Source organism: Oryctolagus cuniculus, chromosome 18 (genome assembly GCF_051225735.1).
Source record: "Oryctolagus cuniculus isolate XC-2025 breed Fujian yellow rabbit chromosome 18, ASM5122573v1, whole genome shotgun sequence".
NCBI lineage: Eukaryota > Metazoa > Chordata > Mammalia > Lagomorpha > Leporidae > Oryctolagus > Oryctolagus cuniculus.
This window is the reverse complement of record NC_142884.1, coordinates 7,643,453-7,667,354: the sequence shown is the minus strand read 5'-3', so window position 1 is coordinate 7,667,354 and position 23,902 is coordinate 7,643,453. Positions and strand designations below refer to the sequence as shown.

Here is a 23,902-nt window from a genome sequence, read left to right as displayed (position 1 = left end):
GTCTCCCACATGGGTGCAGGGGCACAAGTACTTACGCCATTTTCAGCTGCTTTCCCACGCATATTAGCAGGGAGCTGGATCAGAAGTGGAGCATCTGAGACTCAAACCAGTGCCCACATGAAATGCTGGCACTGCAAACAGAGGCTTAACCTTCTGCACCACAGCACTGAGCCCTGAAATTTTTTATCCCATTTGTAAAATGCTCTTCCAGTAAAACTTATAAAATTGATTATCTCACAGTCATTTCTGTGTTTTAATGCAACTCCTGAAAGCAGTATCTCAAAAATGTGTTCAACAATTGTATTGGGAGATGGAAGCCAGTGTGCAGAAGAAAGGGAATATGACAAACTTTTTTTTTAAAGATTTATTTATTTGAAAGTCAGACTTAGAGTTAGAGAGAGAAGGCAGAGAGGTTGGTCAGTCTTCCACCTGCTGGTTCACTCCCCAATTGGCTGCAAGAGCTGGAGCTGTGCTGATATGAAGCCAGGAGCCAGGAGCTTCTTCCGGGTCTCCCATGCGGGTGCAAGGGCCCAATGACTTGGACCATCTTCTACTGCTCTCCCAGGCCACAGCAGAGTTGGATTGGAGTGGAGCAGCTGAGACTGGAACCAGGGCCCATATGGGATGCCAGCACTGCAGGCAGTAGCAACTTTACCTGCTACACCACAGCGCTGGCCCCAGCTTTTGACAAACTATAAGCATGAAGAAAATTGTACTCTTCCCTAACCAAAGTCAAAAGTATAAAGAGTAAAACATTCTCAGTTGTACTGTGGAGCTGAACTCCACGTTTTGTTTAATTATTGACTTTTAAGTCTCATTTCTTCCTCTTTGTATTCTCACCACTGAGTCAAGGACAATAAATTCTTTGGCAGCAACTGGAAGATAAAAACACACCTGGAAAAAAAAATCTGGATCCCTGCACTCCAGTCCCACATTGTCACCACAGTGACATAAGCCAGTCAGCTTTCCTGCTCTCATGCCATTACTAGACCAGTTTAGAAAGTACTCTTTTGTGGGGAGCAGCCCGGACTGGACTGAGTTACTGGAATTAAGACTTATTCTATGCATCTGCTCTCCCACAATATGGCGCTGGGAGAGAAGTAAACAGCTTCCGCACAGCTGCCTCCAGTTCAACCAATAAACTGTAGGACTTGCTCCTGATTGGAGAGCAGCGTACTCGGCGTGTGGGCAGCCGAGTTAGGATTGGCGGAGGAAGACTATAAAGGAGGAGAGAGACGGCATGCACCAGGAACATCTAAGGGGAACATCTAAGGGAACACCTGTGCAGCCCCCGAGAAAGCCGACCAGCGGTGTGCCGCTCCCCTGCGGAAGTGGGGAATGTGGCCAGGGGGAACTGCCCTTCCACGGAGGTGGAAGGGATAGTAGCCAACCCGGGAAGAACCAGCAGCAAACCCGGGGAGGGCCGAGCAGATGAGAGAACAGCGCAGGGTCCTGTGTTGCTCCTCCACGAAGAGGGGGAGCGACACTCTTTCCTCGGAAAGCCTTTTTACGTAATAAACACTCACTAAACACTTTCAGTATACAACACCAGTATACAACATCACAAACAAAACTTTTGGTTATTGTTCAATTCAGTTCCTGTGGTCACCAGTAAAAATTATCAAAAATGTTATGTGGATTAACCTATTAAGTTTCTAGATTTGGAACAAAGATCCCATCTTGTACATCCATTCTCATGAGGAAATTCATATCTTTTCAAATTATTTATTTATTCAAAAGGCAGTTAGAGAGAGGCAGATAGATGTCTTCCATCCACTGGTTTGCTCACCAAATGGCTGCAATGGCTGGAGTTGGGCCGATCCAAAGCCAGGAACCAGGAGCTTCTTCAGCGTCTCCCAAACTGGTGCAGCAGCCCAAGGAGGACTTAGGGCCATATTTTATTGCTTTCCCAAGCCATACCAGAGAGCTGGACTGAAAATGGAGCAGCCAGGACTTGAACAGGCACCTATATGTGATGCTGGCACTACAGGCAGCGGCTTTACCTGTTACACCAAAGCGCCAACCCCTCAAATTATTTCATCAAATACTTCAAGGATGAAAAAGAAATATTTTTGTCCTTAATCCCCACATTTACTTTACTGTATGTAAAATAAGGTGGATTTCATGTGTTTTTAATGGTGTACCAGAGAAAGGCATTTAGAAATAAATACAAAGCATGTTCATCAACACTGTTGTAGATCTCAGAGTTTGAAACTACATTTCTATTAGATTTTCCATTATACCCATATATTTAACCTTTGGCAAACATGGAGAGAATAACTCAAGGGCAAGACTTGATCATATGTTTTCCAAATTATATGTTGCTTGGTTCCACTATGGGAAACCATTACAATAGATCCTTCAAAAATCACATGAACCTAATGGTGGCATTATCAGTATCCACCATGAAACATCCTAGTGAAGTGGGACAAACTATGTTGGTTTTAAGGAAGAACATGATTCAATTGGCTATGAAAAAAGATTAAATTTTATTAAGACCTCATAATCTGAATAAAGCAGTAGGAAATACAATGCTAGCAGTTGAATATGATTCCTGATCAAGAGCATACTTTGCAGTTGATTAAATGCTACTCTCCTGTAACCATTCTCTCTTAAATTTCAAAAACAAGGCTAATTTTTCATCAATCTTGTTATACATTAGCTTTTGCTATTCAATATAGGTGACCACCATTTCACTTGTATTTCAACCACATAATCAACCCTTAAGAACATATCACTTGCTTGCGCCGTGGCTCAATAGGCTAATCTTCTGCCTGCAGCGCTGGTACACCAGGTTCTAGTCCCCGTAGGGGTACCAGATTCTGTCCCGGTTGCTCCTCTTCCAGTGCAGCTCTCTGCTGTGGCCCGGGAGTGCAGTGGAGGATGGCCCAAGTGTTTGGGCCCTGCACCCACATGGGAGACCAGGAGAAGCACCTGGCTCCCGGCTTTGGATCAGCATGGTGCACCAGCCGCAGCGGCCATTGGGGGGTGAACCAATGGAAACGGAAGACCTTTCTAACAATTTTACAGGCAAGTGGCAGAGCACTCCTTACCTAAATCCCTGTTGGGAAAATGGCAAACTGAATGCAATAAGCAGGATGACTGACATCATAGTATTAGCATTATTCTCAGCCCCTTGCAAATGTTCTCAAATACAGATATTAAAATGTAAAAGGCAGTATTCTTTTTATCCAGGAACAGCAATAAGAACTTTCCTCACCTGTGGTGGAATGAGAAGGCCATACCAAGATGGCCACTGGCAAGGGAACATCAGTTACTCAGGTATGGCTTTGAAACCCACCTGGCAAACGGAGCCTGCCTGGAACAGGCTGAGATTGGATGGCTTTGGAAATCACATGGCAAATGGAGCCTGCCTGGCAACAGGCTGTGATTGGTTAGGGCATAAACCACCCCTTGACCTGATTGGCTGTCTTGGCTATATAAGCTGTTGTACCAACTGAAATAAATAAGTCTGCAGGCTGCTCCCCTCTGGCCCACTTTCACCTGACTCCCAGGGTCTGTGTGGTGACTCTGCGCTTCTTGCCCCCACCACGCTCCTCCTCTCAGGAACGAATCCACAGCACCATCTGGCATGCCAACGTGACTGAGAAAGAGACAGCGTGTCGGACTCCCCCTTGGATTTCGGCAAGTAGGCCCCTCAGTGTTCTGTGTGCTGTTCGGTTCTGTGAGGGTGAGCATAGAACCCCCTCCTAAGCCCCTTTCCTTGTCCTTGGTCTAAGTGACCCCAGGTTAGGCACACACCACCCAGAAGCATAATTATGGCCTTTTTCCTTCTTTCCTATACACCACAAGACATGAAAGGAAGGCATAACATCAGATTTCTAATTTCATTTTAAAAGGAGAAAATACTAAAAAACTTTCCAAGAAACCTCAAAAAAAGGAATGTTTTAAAACCTGAGGATTTAGTTTCCAAGTATCTTTGCACCTCTGACATTTTAACTTAATTCCTAACATATTCTGACTTGCAATTATTCTGCAATGTATGACATCAAAAGTTAGTCTTGAACAATTACAATGTACTCACTTTATGAATTCTGATGTGGAATGTATTGTCAGAGTTGGCTAATTTACCGTATCACTACATTTATAAGGGTCCTTTAGAGTATGAATTCTTTGGTGAATCCTGGGGACGCACTTTGACTAGTGAACATTCCAGGTTTATCATTTTTGTCTGGTTTCTCTCCTTGATAAATCCTCTCATGACTCCAGGGTCATTATTTTTGTCTGATTTTTCTCCTTGATAAATCCTCTCATGACAACAAAATCATAAATGTTTTGATTAAAAATACTTCTTATACTCATTACACTTGTAAGGTTGCTCTCTGGTTTGAATGCTGCTCTACAGTTTGGATGCTAGACAACATACTCAGTATGCAAATTACATTCCTATGGTTTCATTAGAGATGTGCTGTTTGGTGCTTAGTGAGTTTCTGGGTGTGGACGTCTTGGACACACATATTAGTTACACAACTCTTCAATACAGCTTCTGTGATGTTGGTTAATGCTTGGACTCACAATGGCATGCCAGACTTATCTGCAAGGTCTCTCCAGTGTGAATTATCTGATAATGTGCACAGTACGGACTGTGTGAGAATGCTCTGTCACATTCATTACATTTCTATGGTTTCTCTCCAGTATGGATTACCCAATGGTTACTGAGATGCGAGTACCGAGACGATTTTCTACAGACACAAGCTTTGTATGATTTCTCTCCAGAATGGAGTATCTGTCTAGTGAGGCCTGAATGGATACTTACATTCTCCACACTCTGGGCATTGTGCAGATTAAGCTGCTGCCCATGACCCTGGCATCCCATGAGCACGAGTTGTGAGTCTCAGCTGCTTCACTTCTGATCCACCTCCCTGCTAATACACCTGGGGGCGCAGCAGACAGCCCAAGTACTTGGGTCCCTACCACTCATGCGAGAGACCCAGGTGGATATCCTGGCTCCTGATTTCAGCCCGGCCCAGCCCCAGCTGTTGAAGCCTTTTGGGGGAGTGGAACAGTGGATCAAAGATCTGTCTCTCCCTCTTTGTAAGTCTGTCTTTTGAATAAGTGAATCTTTTCCTAAAATAAGATTTTGTACTCTCATTACAGTTGTGAAGCTTCTAACATGAATTCTTAGGTGAATACTGATGTGACTTTCACCTTAAGACCTTGTCACAAAAAATACATTGGCAAAGTTTCTCTTCACTATGGATTAACTAATAGTAAGCTTTCAACAAAAACTAACAGCTTTCACACATCCATAACACACATGTAAAGCTTCTTTCCAGTAGGAATTTTCCTATGGTTTTGCAAGGTTTGAACACTGAAGACTTTGCCTCATTTATCAGCTTTCCAATAAAAAATCTCCAGTGATTCTGAAGTTATCAATTCTCATTGAAGACCCTTCCATTTTCACAATATGAATTTCACAATGGGGTAGGACTGAACACACACTAAAAGCTTTGCCATACTTATTACATCTGTAAGGTTCCTCTCCACCATGAATTCTCCAGTGTACAAATGTCAATTATGACTGAAGACCTTAACACAGCTATTACATTTCTAAGGCTTCTCTCCAGTATGAATTCTCTGATGATGTGCTAGGGATGAATGCAGACTGAAGACTTTGCCACATTTATCACATTTGTAAGGTTTCTCTCCAGTATGAATTCTGTGATGACATGCAAGATATGAATTCTGGCTGAAGACTTTGCCACATTCATTACATCTGTAAGGCTTTGCTCCAGTATGAATTATTAGATGTTCTGAAAGATACGAATTGCGACTAAACACTTTTCCACATTCGTTACATTTGTAGGGCTTCTCTCCAGTATGAATTCTCTGATGATGTGCTAGGGATGAATTCAGACTGAAGACTTTGCCACATTTATCACATTTGTAAGGTTTCTCTCCAGTATGAATTCTTCGATGACACACAAGATATGAATTCTGGCTGAAGAGTTTGCCACACTCGTCACATTTGTAAGGTTTCTCTCCAGTATGAATCCGACGATGACATGTGAGGTGTGAACTGCGACTAAAGACTTTGCCACATTCATTACATCTGTAAGGCTTTGCTCCAGTATGAATTATTAGATGTTCTGAAAGATACGAATTGCGACTAAACACTTTTCCACATTCGTTACATTTGTAGGGCTTCTCTCCAGTATGAATTTTTTGATGATTTGCTAGGGATGACTTGTGACTGAAGACATTGCCACACTCATGACATTTATAAGGTTTCTCTCCAGTATGAATTCTCCGATGTTGTGCAAGGTGTGAAACGTGATTGAAGACCTTGCCACATTCATTACATTTGTAGGGTTTCTCTCCAGTGTGAATTATCACATGCTGTGCAAGGTAAGAATTGCGACTAAACACTTTGCCACATTCATTACACTTGTAAGGTTTCTCTCCAGTATGAATTGTCCGATGTTGTGCAAGGTGTGAAATCTGATGGAACACCTTTCCACATTCATTACATTTGTAAGGTTTCTCTCCAGTGTGAATTCTACGATGACTTGCAAGGTGTGAAATCTGATTGAAAACTTTGCCACATTCATTACATTTGTAAGGTTTCTCTCCAGTATGAATTCTCTGATGATTTGCAAGGTATGATTTATGACTAAAGACCTTTCCACATTCATTGCATTTGTAGGGTTTCTCTCCAGTATGAATTCTCCGATGTTGTACGAGGTGTGAAATATGATTGAAGACCTTTCCACATTCATTACATTTGTAGGGTTTCTCTCCAGTATGAATTCTCCGATGACTTGTAAGGTTTGATTTTTGGTTGAAGACCTTGCCACATATATCACATTTAAATTGTTTCTCTCCAGCATGGATTAACTCATTTACAATAAAGTGTGAGCCTCGATTAAAAGTTTTGCCATATTCATTCTTTTTGTAAGATTTTGTACTAATGTGTGCCTCCTGTTCTTGTGTGAATAATAAAGAATCCATAAAATCATTTTCAAATTTATGAGAAATATGGGTTTTGACACTGGGAGGAATTCTCAGGTGGGGCAAAACCAAGGAACCACTATTAATAGACTGCACAACACACTTATATTCATAAATTTTTCCATCAGCTTGAAACAGCTGCAATTCAGGTAGATGTAACTGAAACCTTGTTCCAAGTTGATTTTTAATATGCTTCTTTTCTGTAGCCCTTCTACCATACTGCTTTTGTCTATCAGTGAGATGTTCCTTTTGAGTCATACACACTCCTTTATGATGTCTTTCCTCATTCGTCCAATAACACTTAAAGTCATGTACATTTTTCTGGATGTCCCTGAGATGAAATTCTTCAATTTCATGGCTTTCCTGTGCTTCTAACACCACTGTTTGGAATATTTCTTCTAAATTACTATTCCTTTCTGGTGGCAATTCCTTGGTGACATATTTAGAAAAGATATCTACAAGATACAAAGAACCATACATGTCTGATTAATTTCAGATAATAATTAAGTATATCCTGTTGAAATACATATTACACCAAAAGTAATGTTTTAAGCAATTATGAAACTTGAAATCACTTAATTACCTTTTCAAAAAGATATATTTATATTTACTTATTTGGAAGTCAGAGTTACAGAAAGAGAAGGAGAGGGCCAGCACCGTGGCTCAATAAGCTAATCCTCCACCCTGCATCGCCAGCACACTGAGTTCTAGTTCTGTTCAGGGTGCCGGATTCTGTCCCGGTTGCCCCTCTTCCAGGCCAGCTCTCTGCTCTGAACAGGGAGTGCAGTGGAGGATGGCCCAAGTGCTTGGGCCCTGCACCCCATGGGAGACCAGGAGAAGCACCTGGCTCCTGCTTTTGGATCAGCATGGTGCGCTGGCCGCAGTGTGCCAGCAGCGGCAGCCATTGGAGGGTGAACCAATGGCAAAGGAAGACCTTTCTCTCTATCTCTCTCTCTCTCACTGTCCACTCTGCCTGTCAAAAAACAAAAAACAAAAAAAACAAAACAAAAAAAAAGAGAGTCAGAGACTCAGAGACAGAGACAGAGAGATATCTTGTATAAATAAAAGACATAGAAATATTTGGAAGCCTAGTTTCAGACGAAGTATAACCAAAACACTCATTGTATATACAACACTCAATACACTAGAAATACAAGGAATCTATCATAATAGCATAAAGGTCATAGAGAAAAATGTCAGACCAAAAAGTAGATGCAATGTTGAAAAATTGTAAGATTTTACTGAATACCAGGAAAAAGGCATGGAAGCCCACTTTCACTTTCTATTCCACACAGTACTGGAATCTTAGCCTTATTCTAGATAAGAAAAAGAAATGAAAGCTATGAAATTGGAAAGGTAGCAATAAAATTATGTTCATGCATGACATAATCTTGAATGTAAACCACCCTAAAGATTCTACAAAATGATATTAGGACTAATGGATGAATTAAGTCAAGTCTTAACTTGCTCCCGATTCCAGCTCCTGCTAATGTGTGTGCACCCTGAGAGGCAACAGTGATGGCTCAAGTACTTGGGTCCCTGTCACCCACATGTGGGAGATGTGGACTGAGTTCCTGGCTTTTGGCTTTGGCTTGGCCCAGCCCCTGCTGTTGTCGGCATTCGAGAAGTAAGCCAGTGGATGGGAGATCTGTTTGCCTTTCAAATAAATAAATAAAAATAATAAATAAAAATAAATAAGTAAAAATTATTTTAGAAACCCTCACATGTATCATCAAATAATCTTCAAGAAAGGTGCCAAGGCTATCTAACAGGGAAAGGTCACTCTTTTCAACAAATGGTGCCAGAAAAATTGGATGGATACATGCAGAAGAATGAAAGTGGATCCTTACTTTATATCATATGGAAAAATTAGATCCATGACCTACATGGAAGACATAAAGCTATAAAATTCCAAGAAGAAAGCATGTCACCCATGTTTTATGACATTGAATTTGATGATTTTCTTGGACATAACATCAAAAATTCAGGCAATAAAAGTAAAAATAGACCAATACATCAGTATTTAAAAAAACTAAGCACCAAAGGAAATAATCAACAGAGTGAAAAGAAAGCCAATGGATAAGGCAAAAAAAAAAAAAAAAGTGAAAATAATATTATTTGCTAAGAGAGTAATATGAGAATACAGAAAGAACTCTTATATCTCAACAACAGCAACACAAAAAACAAGTAACTAATAAATGGGCAAAGACACTTAACAGGTATGTCTTGAGAGATGATGCACAAATGACCAACAAGCATATGAAAAAACAGAAAACAAATCAGTAACCACTACAGAAATGTACATAATAAACACAGTAAGATATCACCTTATATTAATATATTTTCTGTCAAAAAGAACAGAAAGTAAGTATTGGCAGATATATGGAGAAATCAGACTTGTGCTCTATTGGTGAGAATGTAAAATTGTGCAGCTGCTATGCAAATGAAGTATGACATTTCCTCAAGTAATATGAAACTGAATTATCCTATGAACCCTTGAGTCTACTTCTGGGTATATTCTAAAAAGAACTGAAAACTGACTGCTACATCCATGGCTGCCGCCACTTCTATACAGCAGAAAAACCAAATGTGAGACCTCAGGAGTGTGTACATCAAAAGCAAATTTCACAGTAAAATCACCCAAATTTAAGAGAATACAAAATCAGGAAGCAAAGTTTTCCTGCACTCATACAGTAAGAGCAGTAGAAAAGAGGTAACCATGAAATGCGGTGTCAGCCTTGGTGGGATCTGGACGTAGGACTCAGCTCTGCACACAGGCCCCATGTAGAGAACTTGAAAGACTGAGGTATGCATCCACTCCAGGAATGAGGATCCAAGAGGAATTTCCTGTTGCCTATCCTTCTAGTTCTGCTGAGCAATCTCAGAAGTCTCTCACAACCAAGAAATGTGGATCGAAGCAAAACTGAAAAGAAATGGCTGAGGAACCTCAATAGGCAGAGGAGCTCCAATAGCTCCTGGTGGCTACTGGGGTCTTGGGTGCAAAGGAACAGGTGACATTCCCCACTTCCTTGGAAGGCTGGGTTTTCCACGCCTAGACATGTGATGGAACATGGATGGATCATGTCACACAGCATGGTGATGGAGGCCTGAGTTCTTTTCTTTTTTTCTTTTTTTGACAGGCAGAGTGGACAGGGAGAGAGACAGAGAGAAAGGTCTTCCTTTGCCGTTGGTTCACCCTGCAATGGCTGCCATGGCTGGCACGCTGCGGCTGGCGCACTGCGGGGATCCAAAGGCAGGAGCCAGGTACTTCTCCTGGTCTCCCATGGGGTGCAGGGCCCAAGCACTTGGGCCATCCTCCACTGCCTTCCCGGGCCACAGCAGAGAGCTGGCCTGGAAGAGGGGCAACCAGGAAAGAATCCAGTGCCCCGACCGGGACTAGAACCCGGTGTGCCAGCGCTGCTAGGTGGAGGATTAGCCTATTGAGCCGCAGCGCCAGCCGAGGCCTGAGTTCTGATCTAACCTGACTGAGAACCAGGAGAGTAGAGGGTGGAGACACTTCTGAAACAACTGTCCCTGCGCCACTGAGTCCAGGGAGCACAGGGCTCACAGAAGTCACACCATGATAAAGACTCTTGTTCTCTGGTCCAGCTGTAGCACTCCCGGAGGGCAAGAGGACAGGATATCAACTTTCGTTTTCCCACAACCCCCCTGCACTCTCAGAGTTTCTCAAACAGTATTTAATGGGGTGTCTCCTGCCTGCCCATCTGAGCTGGGACTTGCGATCACACCTTTGACACATTCCCACCTGCTTGGTTTTCTTGCCATTTTCACTTGGCTCCCCACAGTCCAGGGCACTTTCCTTTGCTCCAAAATGAAGATAACATTCAGGTCAAAAAGAGAGGTCCCTACTCATAAAAACAAAGAAATATAATATGCTATGGGGTTTTCTAGAATCTCAGTACTATGCTCACTTGAGACAGAACATTACAGATGAATCTAGAAAAATAGTTCACTTTAATATCCAAGAACCACTAAATCAAAAGCATAGGGATAAAAGACAGAGAATTGAATACTTTAAAGGTTGGCCATGGAACTTTACATATCCTTCAGCCCTGGAATCACACAAGGATGTGTAATAAAGGGAAAAGAACATCTGAAGAAAGGGGACAACTAAAGTGCAGATGCCACCTTGCGAAGCTTTTCTTTCTGAGTCCATACAGCTTTAATCAAATCACAAAGGGATGTGTAAGAGGTACACAAGAAAAAATGCAAAGATGCGCAAGGGTGGATCCCGACTTCCGGAGCGAGGTCATCCTCACCGAGGGACAGCAGGGTCCTGTAGTTCTCCAGCATCACGTCCCTGTACAAAGCTCTCTGAGTAGGGTCCAGGCAATCCCACTCCTCCTGAGAGAATTCTATGGTCACGTCCCTGAATGTCACCTGTTCCTAAAATGAAAAACACATTTCACTAAAGGGCTATGGGGAAGGTTATAATCTTCATATAAAGTGAGGAGGAAACTCTAAAGATCAGCTTGATTAAAATAAGCAAGCCAGAGGCAAGCTCTGATATTATAAAATACATGTTTGGTCTTTGTCTACATTTCTAACACAGCTCACTTGTAATCTGATTGTAATTTCTATCTATGGTAGCAGGAGGCTCCTTGACAGCTTTAAGAGGGGGCTGTCACCAGAAAGACCTAGGCAGGATTAGAGGGGTTGTGACACTCAGTTGTACCCTTTCACCCTGAGGGGAGAAGAGCTGAAATCTGGATTGCTCATCAATGGTCAGTGATACAAGCAGTCATGCATACATGATGAAGCTTCCACAAAACTCCACAGACAGCATTCAAGGGAACACCCAGATAGCTGAACAAATGGAGGTTCTGGGAGGGTGGAGCAGCCAGAGGACATGGAAGGAAGCACTGCACCTCTCACCCACACCTCACCTTATGCATCTCTTCCATCTCAGTGTTCATCTGTATCCTTCACAATAAACCGTGAGGGTAAATAAAAGTGTTTCTCTGAGTTCTAGTGAGCCATTCTAACAGATTATTCAAACAGGAGGAAGGGGTCTTGAGCTGCCTCACTCAGAGCTGGTCATTCAGAACTTCAAGTCACTGGCATTTGAAGTGGGGGCACTTTTGTGGAATTGACCCTTGAACCGGTGCGATCTGATATTATCTCTGTAGATAGTGCCAGAATCAAAGTGAATTAGAGGACACCCAGCTGGTGTCCGATGCAGAACTTCTTGCTTTGTGTAGAAAGATATCCACCCCACCCCTAAGCTGGGTCACAGAAGCATTCTGCGCAGTAAGAGTACAACAGGGGAGGGGCAACCATTTGGAACAGTGGTTAAGATGCTTGGGACACCCACATCACATATCAGCGTTCCAGTTCCTTCACTTCTGATCTAGCTTCCTGCTAAGGCACACCCTGGGAGGGTACAGTACAAGTGCTTGGGTCTACACCACCCACAGAGGAGACCAAGATGGAATTACAGGCTCCTGGCTTTGGCCTGGCTGTTGTGCATATTTGGGGAATGAACCAGTAACTGGAAGATCATTCTCTCTCTCTGCTTTTCAAATAAAGAAAATAAATTTAAAATAATAAAAATAGTATATCATGAAAATATAAATACTAAAACTTGAACACAATGTCTATTAAAGATCTACACTTAAAATAAAAATAGAATTTTATCCATTTTAATTTAGTTATTTAGATGTTAACGGCAGGTGCCGCGGCTCACTAGGCTAATCTTCCGCCTTGCGGCGCCAGCACACCGGGTTCTAGTCCCAGTCGGGGTGCCGGATTCTGTCCCGGTTGCCCCTCTTCCAGGCCAGCTCTCTGCTGTGGCCTGGGAAAGCAGTAGAAGATGGCCCAAGTCCTTGGGCCCTGCACCCCATGGAAGACCAGGAGAAGCACCTGGCTCCTGCCATCGGATTAGCACGGTGCGCCGGCCGCAGCGCACCAGCTGCGGCGGCCATTGGAGGGTGAACCAGCGGCAAAGACCTTTCTCTCTGTCTCTCTCTCTCACTGTCCACTCTGCCTGTCAAAAAAAAAAAAAAAAAAAGATGTTAACAACACTGCAATGGAGTTCATTAGCTTATTTCACTAAAAAATCATAATGTAAGATCAGGAAATTTAAAATAATAAACATTAACAAAAAAGATCAAAGAAATATATATTGGAACACTACATACTGAAAGAAATAATAATTAAAAATCAGGTCAAAAAGGTAATTTAAAGAAATAATCAGGGTCAGTGCTGTGGCATGGTAAGCTAAAGCCTCTGCCTACAGCACTGGCATCACATATGGGCACCAGTTCATGTCCTAGCTACTCCTCTTCTGATCCTGCTCTCTGCTTATGGTCTGGGAAAACAGTAGAAGATGGCCCAAGTACTTGGGAACCTGCACCTGCGTGGGAGAACCGGACGAAGCTGTTGGCTCCTGGCTTCAATCAGCCTACTTCTGGCTGGTGAGGCCATTGGGGAATGAACCAGTGGATGAAAGAGCTTTCTCTCTGTCTCTCCCTTTCTCTTTCTGTGTAACTCTACCTCACAAATAAAATAAAAATCTTAAAAAATAAACAGCCAAACGTGGTATTAAGTAAGATTATCTCTCCAAACATCATGATCAGCAGTAAAGAGTGGGTACATTTCCTCTAAATTAAGGAGGCATAGAGGAGGCCGGCGAGGGCCAGAGCCACTCACCCCTGTGCAGGATGCCTGATAAGGGGCCAGTAAAGAGGGAAAAGATGAGAAAGGAGGGAGAAAGAAGAAAGAAAAGAACTGTATTTGTTAAAACAGTTGGCTAAATGCTACAAAAATAATGTCATTTAAATGTGGGAACCAACAACAATATCCTGAAGACAATCCTCCTCCTTTAGTAGATCTCATTAACCTTTCTCTCTCTCTCTCTCTCTCTCTCTCTCTCTCTCTATCTCTCTATCTCTCTATCTCTCTATCTCTCTATCTATCTCTATTTCTCTCTCTCAGGAATATCTGATGTTTCCATTGGCAAATATACCATGACATCAAAATTAAAAGATATCCCCAGATCTATGAAATTATAAAACTATTGAAGGAGTACTGTCAGCAAGACAGAGGAATAGAAAGTCCCAAATTCTATCTATCTTTTGGAGAAACAGAATTAGCAAGAATACATGAATCAAATTGCCTTTGTGAGAAATCTAGAAACCATATAAGGCAATTTGCCTCGTAGGAAAATTTCGTGATGTGGAAATCATCAATTCCCAATTTTCCCCAGGGCAAGAAAATAGCCATCCATTATTCTTACTGACTGCCTAAGGAACTGGTCTCTGTCCTGTTAATGCATTGAAAGTGACAGGGTACCGAGTCAGGGGCCCCTGAGAGCGAGGGCCATGATATTATCAATGTCTGCAGTTAACACTAAATGGAGATGCAGGCCACAACCTACTGAGACTCCATGAATGGGCCAACATGCAGGCAGGCAACAGGGACACCCTGAATAGACATCAGCAAACTCGCTCAGTCAGGAGGTTACAGCAACACACTGAAGAGAACCTAGGCCCAGAAAAGGTATGAGAGGTCTGAAATCCCTCAAGCCTGGACCCCTGGCGAGTGACCCACTTAAGGAAGTCAGAAACCAGAAACTAGGAGAACTGGCTGATTTCTGAAATGCCAAACCATCAACCAAGACAACCAGATCCACAAGAAGAAAAGGAAACATAGCCCATACAAAGAAACAAATTAAATCACAAAAATAAAAAACATGACAAAAGGGAGATATATTAACTCACATGGAGAGGTCAAAGGCTAAAGAATCCACCCAGGATATATCTAAAACCTACAGAGGACACATCATAATCAAAGCATCAAAAGTGAGACACAAAACAGTCTTGGCAACAGTAAGAGAAAAGTGACTTATGACCCAGGAGTATCAGATTTATCAGCAGAAACATGCAGGCTACAGGGGATTGATATGATACATTCAGAGTGCTGACAGAAACCAAATGTCAACTAAAAACACTATAAACACTGGTAAAAACGTCCTTCAGAAAAGGAGAATTCAGGAAATTGAGACTTTGCCCCATAAACCAAACTTGAGGGAGAACATCATGACTACACCTGTCCTACAAGAACTTCTACACAGATATTCGGGTTCAGATGAAATTATAAACTGAAAAACCAAAGTTTACAAAAACATAAAACTTGCAGGTAAAGTTAAATATAAGTATATACAGAACTCGTTACATTTTAACACAGGTGTGTGTACATCACTTTGAAATCAAGTACAGAATCTTTTTAATAAAATAATAAGTCCATATGCAGTATAAAAAGAAGGAATGTGGGGCCTGTGCTGTTAGTGCAGAGGGTTAAGCTGCTGCTTGGGATGCCTGCATCGCACACTGGAGGGCCAGTTCAAATCCTGGCTCTCCCACTTCGGATGCAGTTCCCTGGGAGCCAGCAGACAATGGCCTGATGCAGTCCTAGCTCTAGGCTTCTGGGGAGTCAAACAGTGGACAGCAGACCACTTCTCTTTCTCTTTCTCTCTCCCCCTCCCTCTCTTCACCCTTTTTTTTTTTTTTTTTTTAAAGATTTATTTATTTGAAAGTCAAGAGTTACACAGAGAGAGGAAAGGCAAAGAGAGGTCTTCTGTCGGATGGTTCACTCCCCAACTGGCCACAACGGCCGGAGCTGTGCCGATCCGAAGATAGGAGCCAGGAGCTTTCTCCAGGTCTCCCACACGGGTGCAGGGGCCAAGGACTTGGGCCATCTTCTACTGCTTTCCCAGGCCACAGCAGAGAGCTAGACTGGAACAGAAGTAGCCGGGACTAGAATCGGCGCCCATATGGGATTCTGGTGCTTCAGGCCAGGGCATTAACCCACTGCGCCACTGCGCCACCCCCCCCCCCCCCCCCCGCTTTCAAGAAGATGAAAATAAATAAATCTTTTTTTAAAAAAAAAAAAAGAAGAGAGGTCATTTGTATTGTAACATGGACTGGGGTGGGGGGATGGTTTCAGATGTAGAAGAGTAGAATTTCAGTTGTTCGAAAGATGGGAAAATGGCCGGCGCCGTGGCTCACTAGGCTAATCCTCCACCTAGCGGCGCCGGCACACCGGGTTCTAGTCCCGGCTGGGGCGCCGGATTCTGTCCCGGTTGCCCCTCTTCCAGGCCAGCTCTCTGCTGTGGCCAGGGAGTGCAGTGGAGGATGGCCCAGGTGCTTGGGCCCTGCACCCCATGGGAGACCAGGAGAAGCACCTGGCTCCTGGCTCCTGCCATCGGATCAGCGAGGTGCGCCGGCCACGGCGGCCATTGGAGGGTGAACCAACGGCAAAGGAAGACCTTTCTCTCTGTCTCTCTCTCTCACTGTCCACTCTGCCTGTCAAAAAATAAAAAAAAAAAAGAAAAAGAAAGATGGGAAAAGATATCCCATGCAAATGGAAGTCTAAATAAAGTAGTGCTGGCTATCCTTGTATCAAAACAACAACAACAACAACAACAAAAAAAAAAAAAAACAAAAAAACAAACACCTTTAAAGATAAAACTGTCACCAGAGAAGGGTTCTGTATAATGATAAAAGGGACAATTTTCCATGAAGATATGACAAGTATAAGTATACACCTGACATTAGCACTCCTCAATGTAAAAAGGAAACATTAAAAATATGAGAGGGAAAACTAGTCTGCCGCACAGTAAGACTAATGGTAAGAAACCCCACTGCTACAAACAGAACGACCAGACTGATCAGCAAGGGCACAGAGCACGTCTTGGTCTGGGTGTTCTTGTTGTTCACTATATTTACCTCTTTACTTTTTTAAGATTTATTTATTTGAAAGGCAGAGTTACAGAGAGGCAGAGGCAGGAGAGACAGAGAGAGAGAGGTCGTCCATCAGCTGGTTTGCTCCCCAAGTGGCCCCAACAGCCAGAGCTGGGCCAGTCTGAAGCCAGGAGCCAGGCGCTTCTTCCAGGTCTTCCATGTGGGTGCAGAGGCCCAAGAAGTTGGGCCATCTTCTACTGCTTTCCCAGGCCATAGCAGAGAGCTGGATCGGAAATGGAGCAGCCAGGACTCGAACTGGCACCCACAAGGGAAGCTGGCACTGCAGGCGGCAGCTTTACCCACTACACCACAGCACCAGCCGCTATATTTACTTATTGTGACAGAATATAGAAATCATTAGCAGAAGCCAAAAAAAGATCTACAAGTATGTAGAAATCAACTCACTTTTAAATAACCAATGCAGGTATGGTGTTGTGGTGCAGTGCTGGCCTCCCATAAGCACTGATTCGAGTTGGAATGATCTACTTCTTACCCAGCTCTGTGATAATGTGCCAGGGACAAAAGCAGAAGATGGACCAAGTGCCTGGGGCCCTGTCACCCACGTAGGTGACATGGATGGAGTTTCAGGCTCCTGGCTTTGGCCTGCCATAGCCCCAGCTATTGAGGTCATTTGGGGAGTAAAGCAGTGGATGGAACACCTCTCTCTCTCTCTCTCTCTCTCTCTCTCTCTGTTTCTGTAACTTTGCCTTTCAAATAAATAAATCTTTAAAAAATAAATAAATAACCAGTGGGTCAAAGTAGGGGAAAAAAAGAATTGAGAAAATTTCTGCAGTAATAGTGAAATAAAAATATAATACACTAAAGCTAACGGGATTCAATGAAAGCGGTAAAGGATAAGTGAGTGGTAATAAAACTGTTAAGAATGAACTCCAATCAACAGCCTAACCTTCCACCTCGATACAGAAAGGACTAGAATAACATGAGCAGAAGGAAGGAAATAATTAATATTAACAACAGACAGGAATTATATGGTGGACAGAAACGTTCAACAAAACAATTACGAACATTTTGTAAAGATCAACAAAATGACACATGTGCCCCATGCCCACACCCTGTGGAGCATCTTCAAGTTCACAGTGAGATGGAATCTAAGCGGAAATGAGAGGGACCAGGGCAGGCGTGGGTGTGTGTGAGCCAACAGGTCAGAGAAGATTCACCGCCCCAATGCCTGGTGTGTCAGAAAGGAGGGCGACAGGACAATTCACCCAGAACACAAGTACCTGCGTCAGAGCCATCCCTGACTGCTTTTCTTCCCTCTTCCTCCTCTTCAGGTAACACGAGAGTCCTTGGAAGTCAATCTTGAATGTCAAGGTTAGCTGTTTGATGCTTAGAATTAACACACTCCGTGCCAGGCCACAACCACACGCACAGGGAAGGCCTCACCATGTAGAAGACGGTCCTCTGCTGCCCACTGCACCTGCAGGAACATAGGGACAACAAACTTCTGCACACAAACCAATGCATGAATCTTTTCCTATTTCTTCGGAACCCACTCTCCTCCAGGTGAAGCCCACACATGTGCTCAGCACTGGGGAGCTGGGCTGGACTCAGCCCAGTTCCAATACCAAACCCTGACCAAACGCCATGCAGAGCACAGACCCCCAAACCTCTGTGGATCCCAGGCTGACCTCAACCCCTCAGGAATGCAGGACACAGAGCCAACCCGCTCAAGGCCGGTCACAGAGTGGAATCAACTTTAAATATTTTAAGGCAGGGTCCCAAACTATGTGAATGGAAATTTACTGCTACCAGGCGGCACAAGATGCCGCTGCACTCTAATGGGAAGCCAGGGTGCAGCACTACTCAGAGGGAAAAGCCCAACATACCTCCCCAGTTCTGGTTCTGAGCAGAAGTGGGGGGTGGGTGTGGCTGGAATGTTAATGAGGCGGTGGGGGGGAGGTCACAGAAGTCTCCATGGAGAAGATGACACTGGAACAAAGACCTGGCCAGGAAGGACATTTGCCACCTGCAGCTGAGGGTGCAGAGTCCTAGGCAGAGGTAGAGCAAAAGTGGAAGCCCCCAAGCAGGAGCGACCCTGGGGGCTGCATGGCTGGAGTGGAATGAGGGAAGAGGACAAAGCAGGCAGGGAGGTCAGAGAGGGACCGGGGGCACAGCAGGTTGGATCAGGAAGAGGACGAAGCAGGCAGGGAGGTCAGAGAGGGAACGGGGTGCACAGCAGGTTGGACCAGGGCCTTCTAACATCTTACTACCACACCTCAAAAAGACTTCTGAAAACCACTTCCTCACCCATTTGGTGTACACATGTAATTTTTTCTATTTAGATTAAAGCATGTACTAATATCACATGTATTAGATACAGGCAGTGATGTTCGGTGAAACCCTAGAAAGTACAGGGTCGCAACTGCCTGAGAACAGCAGGGCTGGTGCAGGCATGAATCCGGGGAGCTCAGAGAGGCCCATGAGGACACGCAGAGGTGGGGATGCACGTTAGACGGCCCAGCAGAGCTGCAACAACTGGGCGTCGACTGGACCGGGATCCTCTGCCTGAGGGGCGAGGACTCCAGGGGAAATGAAGAGGAGCAAGTGGTGTCAAGGCCTTGATCAGAGATGACAAAGTCAGAGGGTGTGGCAGAACTAGAAAAGGTTCAGGGACTCAGCTGTGGGACTCAGCAGACAGCAGGAGAGGAAGTGAGAACCAACCAGAGGGGTCACAGGAAAATCCAAACAAGTCGATTTTTAAAAGTGAATGGGATGTCCTCGAAACCAAGAGAAAACAAGAGAGAGTATGCAACTGTGTTGCATATGTTGCTGACAGAACAAGGATGAAGACAGAGTATTACACACTGGATTTAGAAATCAGGAAAATACTGGCTACTCTGAGATGGAAAGCAGCAGTAGAGGGTGGATATGAAACCCAACTGGGTTCACACCAGAGTTAGGAGGCTGAATTAAAGACAGAGTAAAATCAAGTTTTGGGCTCTTAAATGGAACGCAGAAGAGGGTACTTACAGAGAAATGTAGTTACTGCAGAATTTTGTTTCGAATATGGAAGAGTGGAAAGAAAATAAAGTCTTCATTCAGTGCGTGTGTGTTTAATGCACGATACACTTTTGCAGTACACTAAAATAAAACCCTGGGTTAACCACAGTGGCACAGTGGAGGAAGGATACACACCGTTCTGAGACGGTGAGGAGGGCTGACAGCGGTGCACAACCACAGGGTGGGCAACAGCCAGTTGCAAGGATGGGTCATTGCCAGTCAGTACTGAGCTGACAGCTGACACGGGAGGAGACGGGTGGGTGGCGCAGGTGGAGGTGACTCTTCCTTTCACTGTTTGAGACAGAAAAAAACAAACTGTTGTCCACGCTCTCAACTCTACACCCCATACTTCACCTCCGGTCAGCGACTTGTGTAGGCGGCTTTTCTCACACTCCCACAAGAATAACTCAATTCTGACACTCTCTACAGGGGAAAAGTGTCAGATTCTGGGGGTTCCTGGCTCATTCTCTAGACACTTCCTCACCTCCGAGGCCATATGCAAATAGCAGCCGCCACCTACTCTTCTGCCAGACCAGGTGAACATCAAGCTTCCTAGTCCCACCCACCTGTTTGGCTAATTGGCAAGGACAGCTCTTCCGGCGGGCTGCTCACCGCTTTCCCTGAATTCTATGAACTAGGTGAAGTACTCTGTCGTGCTCAGCGTGTACTAAGTGTGAGGAGGGGACACACTGGTTTTCCCTGTTATCTCACAGCCCCACACTTTACTCCCTGCCACGCGAAGGGAAGACGGGGCCCACAACCCAGAGACAAATCACCACTCTTGGGCTCACTAATCACAACGGGGAGCGATCCTCTGCCAAGACTTGTGCCCATGCCTTGCAGGGTGGGGCTTTTGCCATTCTCAATCATGTATCATCGAACACACATTTAATGTGTCCGACAATGACGGCAGACGTCAGAATTTCACAGCCTCGCCACCCCCACCCACTGGGCGCCGCGTTCTCCTTGTCTTCACTGGCTACTTCCGGCCCTCATCGTCGTGCACGGGCCCCCCACTCCCTAGCTGCTTTCTGGCTCCCCCTGGGCTTCCGATCCTCACTGCGGGCCTTCTCCTCTCTGCCTTCACCTGTTCCATCCTTGCAGCCTGCCTCGCCTCTCGCTACGCTGTCTCCTGTCTCCTGTCTCCAATGTGCTTATCTTTCTTCCCCAATTTCTGCTCTGCCAGATAAACTGTTAGACCCCCTTCCCCTACTCTCTCTCCCCACTCTCTCTGCCAGTCCCTCACTATCTGGTTAAGGGTCTAACTCACTCTTTTCTTCCTCAGTTTTCCTAGTTTTTTTTCCTCAGACCCCCTCAGCCCGCACAGTCCTGGGGAAGGGGAGGGGGCGGCGTAAGATGGCCGACCGCGGAGGGGCTTTCTCCACCGGGTGGAAATCGGGCCCGAAGAACCAGGGTGTCCTTACCCAGGCCCTGGGACCTCGCGGGGACCGGGGAGGCTTAGGGGCGGCAGCGGGCGGACAGGGAGCGGCTGAGGAGAGGGGTGGGGCCCGCGCCCCCCAGGACTGGGGAGGACGCCCCCTCTCCTGGACCGAGCTGCCGAGCGCCCAAGGAATGCTCGTGGCTAGGGGTGGGGAAACGAGGCCAACAACGGACTGTAAATCGACAACCGGCGCACGAGGACGCGTCTACACCGCCCCGAGGGACGGAGACGCGGGCAGAGCCGGCCTCCGAGCGACTTTAACCCCAAAGGCGGCGGGACCCTAATGTCTACAGGGACTCCCCACTCCGCAGGGAGGGAGGCGTGGGGGGCCGCGAGGCGCGCATTTTAAGGGTAACAGAGAAACTCACGCGCCCCGGAGTGCCCTTCACTAGACGCGATCCCTTCCGGGTCCGGGGGAACTGCGCGCGCAGCCGGGGCGGGGCCAGCGCGGTGGGCGGGGCCGGGGCGGGGCTTGCGCGTCGCTCTCCTCCCGCGCTCCTGCAGGCTCCAGTGGGGCCCCGGGTCTCGCCGCAGGGTTCCCGTGGGGGCGGAGATTAGCTGGAGCGGTTTAAAGCCCCGGAGTTGTCTACGAGCGTGCAGGATCCTGGTCTCGAACCAGCACTCATATGGGATGCTGGCACCTCAGGCAGATGCTTAACCTACTACCCCATACAGCCAGCCCCCCAAAAAACACATGTCTTAAAATTTATTTTTAGGTTGGCACTGGGTGTAGCAGCTCGGGTGCTGGCATCCCATATGGGCACTTGTTTGAGTCCCAGCTGTTCCACTTACCATCCAGCTCCCTGCTAATGTCCATTGGAAGGCAATGGAAGATGGTCCTAGTGCTAGGGTCCCTGCACCCATGTGGGACACTGACAGAAGCTCCTGGCTCCTGGCTTTGGACCTGCCCTGCTCCAGCCATTGTATCCATTTGTGGAGTGAACCAGCAGAGAAATTTCTCTTATCTCTCCCTCTCTCTAAATCTGCCTTTCAAAAAATTAGTTAAATGAATAAAATCTTCTAAAAATTTGTTTTTATTTTCACATACTGTTTGGACATAACTGTATTACATCAAAAATTAATTTTTCAAAAAATATTTATTTGAAAGTCTGAATTACAGAGAGAGAAGAAAGAGAGAGAGAAGATCTTTCTCTTTAATTTATTTATTCACATGCATTTTATAAATACAACCTTAGGAACTCAGGAATTCTTCCCAACGTGACCAACCTCCCACTCCTCTTCCTCTTCCCTCTCCTGTTCCCAGTCTTATTTTTTGCTAAGCTCTACTTTCATTTTTCTTTATACACAGAAGACTAACTCTGTTCTAGGTAAAGAGTTTAACATGTTGTCTGAGAAAGAAAAACTGTTCGTCAACAGTCCAGATGAGAGATACATCTGCTCCTTTGCTCCCCAAATGGCCACAATGGCCAAGGCTGGGCCAGGCTGAAACCAGGAGTCAGGAGCCTCTTCCAGGTCTCCCACACAGGTGCAGGGGCCAAGGACTTCGCCATCATCCACTGCTTGCTGGCCATTCACAGGGAGCTGGATTGGAAGTGGAGCAGCTGGGACTTGAACCAAAGGCCACAAGGGATGCCGACACTGTAGCCAGCAGCTTAACCCACTGCACCACAGCGCTGGCCACAAACATTGAATTGAATTGAATTGAATCACTTGCCCCTTGACAAAGATGTGTTTTACAGTTTGGGTTCACATGCATGCTCTGCCACCTAATGTCTGCAGAGAATTATGATAGAGCACATGAGGATTTCTGTTGTGCACTTGTGTGTGTGGCCATGGCCTGCTGGGTCACGTGTTCACAGCGACTCCTCTGTAGGAGATGTCACCACAATGTTTTCCAGGATGTGGCAGCTAATTTCAGTCTAGCCCCGCCCTGAGCACAGAGGCATCTACCCATTCCCTCAGCACTGCCGTGGCAGTCGGTCCTGTGTGTGTCCTGGGAGCGACCTGCACACGTCTCATAGGACGCATGGTGGGCAGCAGGATCACTGAGTTAGGGGCCCTGCACTGTGTGGGACACTCAGAAGAAGCTCCAGGCTCCTGGCTTTGGATTGGCTCAGCTCCAGCCATTGCAGCCTTTTGGGGAGTGAACCAGTGGAGAGAAGATCTCTCTTTCTCTGTTTCTCCCTCTGTCTGTAACTCTGCCTCTCAAATGAATAAATAAATCTTTAAACAAAATAAAGAAGAAATGGTGGTCATTTTATCCTTTAAGGGAAATAGTTGTCATGTGATGTGCCTTCCACAAGTTCATGGAAAAGAGTACCACAAAAGAAAAACGATGCATGGGTTTCAAATAGTTTTGCATCTAAATAAACATCTCTAAGTTCCATGTTCCTACAGGGCTTCTGCTGTACCCTCAGAGATGAATAAAAGATTAGTGGCATTCTTGGAAACCGAAGACTGCAGTTATCAGAAGTTAATTTTAAAACCGTGTTACAGTATGTGTGTGTGTGACTAGTGTTTACCACCTCTCTGATTCCATTTTACTTGGAATGTATCATAGTTCTTAGGTTGCAACTAATAGTGCTTCATTTTTGGAAAGTCTGCTTGAATCATGTCTTTTCTATCAATTTAGTAACTGTCGGGGAACGGGACAGCCTGGCCAGCTGTGCCCCTCCCAACATGTACAAGCACAAGAAGTTTAGTGCTGGGCTTTTTCCACCCTGCCCGTTGCTAATTGCAAGAT

General features: G+C 45.2%; 1 protein-coding gene across 5 annotated transcripts; it reads right to left on the bottom strand.

Moving 5' to 3' along the window:
* Nucleotides 1-349: 349 nt before the first annotated feature.
* Nucleotides 350-21,654, bottom strand: LOC100350537 (uncharacterized). Of its 5 annotated transcripts, XM_089320154.1 has the most exons (6): nt 21,567-21,654; nt 19,893-20,048; nt 19,728-19,742; nt 17,978-18,174; nt 11,253-11,379; nt 350-7,427 (listed from the first exon to the last, which is right to left on the bottom strand). In XM_089320154.1, the coding sequence occupies exons 4-6, from the start codon at nt 17,990-17,992 to the stop codon at nt 5,572-5,574; spliced, it is 1,998 nt and encodes a 665-aa protein (XP_089176280.1). In that variant the 5' UTR covers nt 17,993-18,174; nt 19,728-19,742; nt 19,893-20,048; nt 21,567-21,654; the 3' UTR covers nt 350-5,571. The 5 variants fall into 5 exon arrangements, with proteins under 5 accessions (XP_089176280.1, XP_089176281.1, XP_069919034.2 ...); XM_089320155.1 differs by lacking the exon at nt 11,253-11,379; XM_070062933.2 differs by lacking the exon at nt 19,728-19,742.
* Nucleotides 21,655-23,902: the final 2,248 nt, after the last annotated feature.

Bases quoted from the DNA above. Each gene is read 5' to 3' on its own strand.
- LOC100350537 (XM_089320154.1), bottom strand. The intron at 7,428-11,252 runs GTGAGGATGACC...TGTATCTTGTAG, and splicing joins CAGGACCCTGCTGTCCCTCG to ATATCTTTTCTAAATATGTC.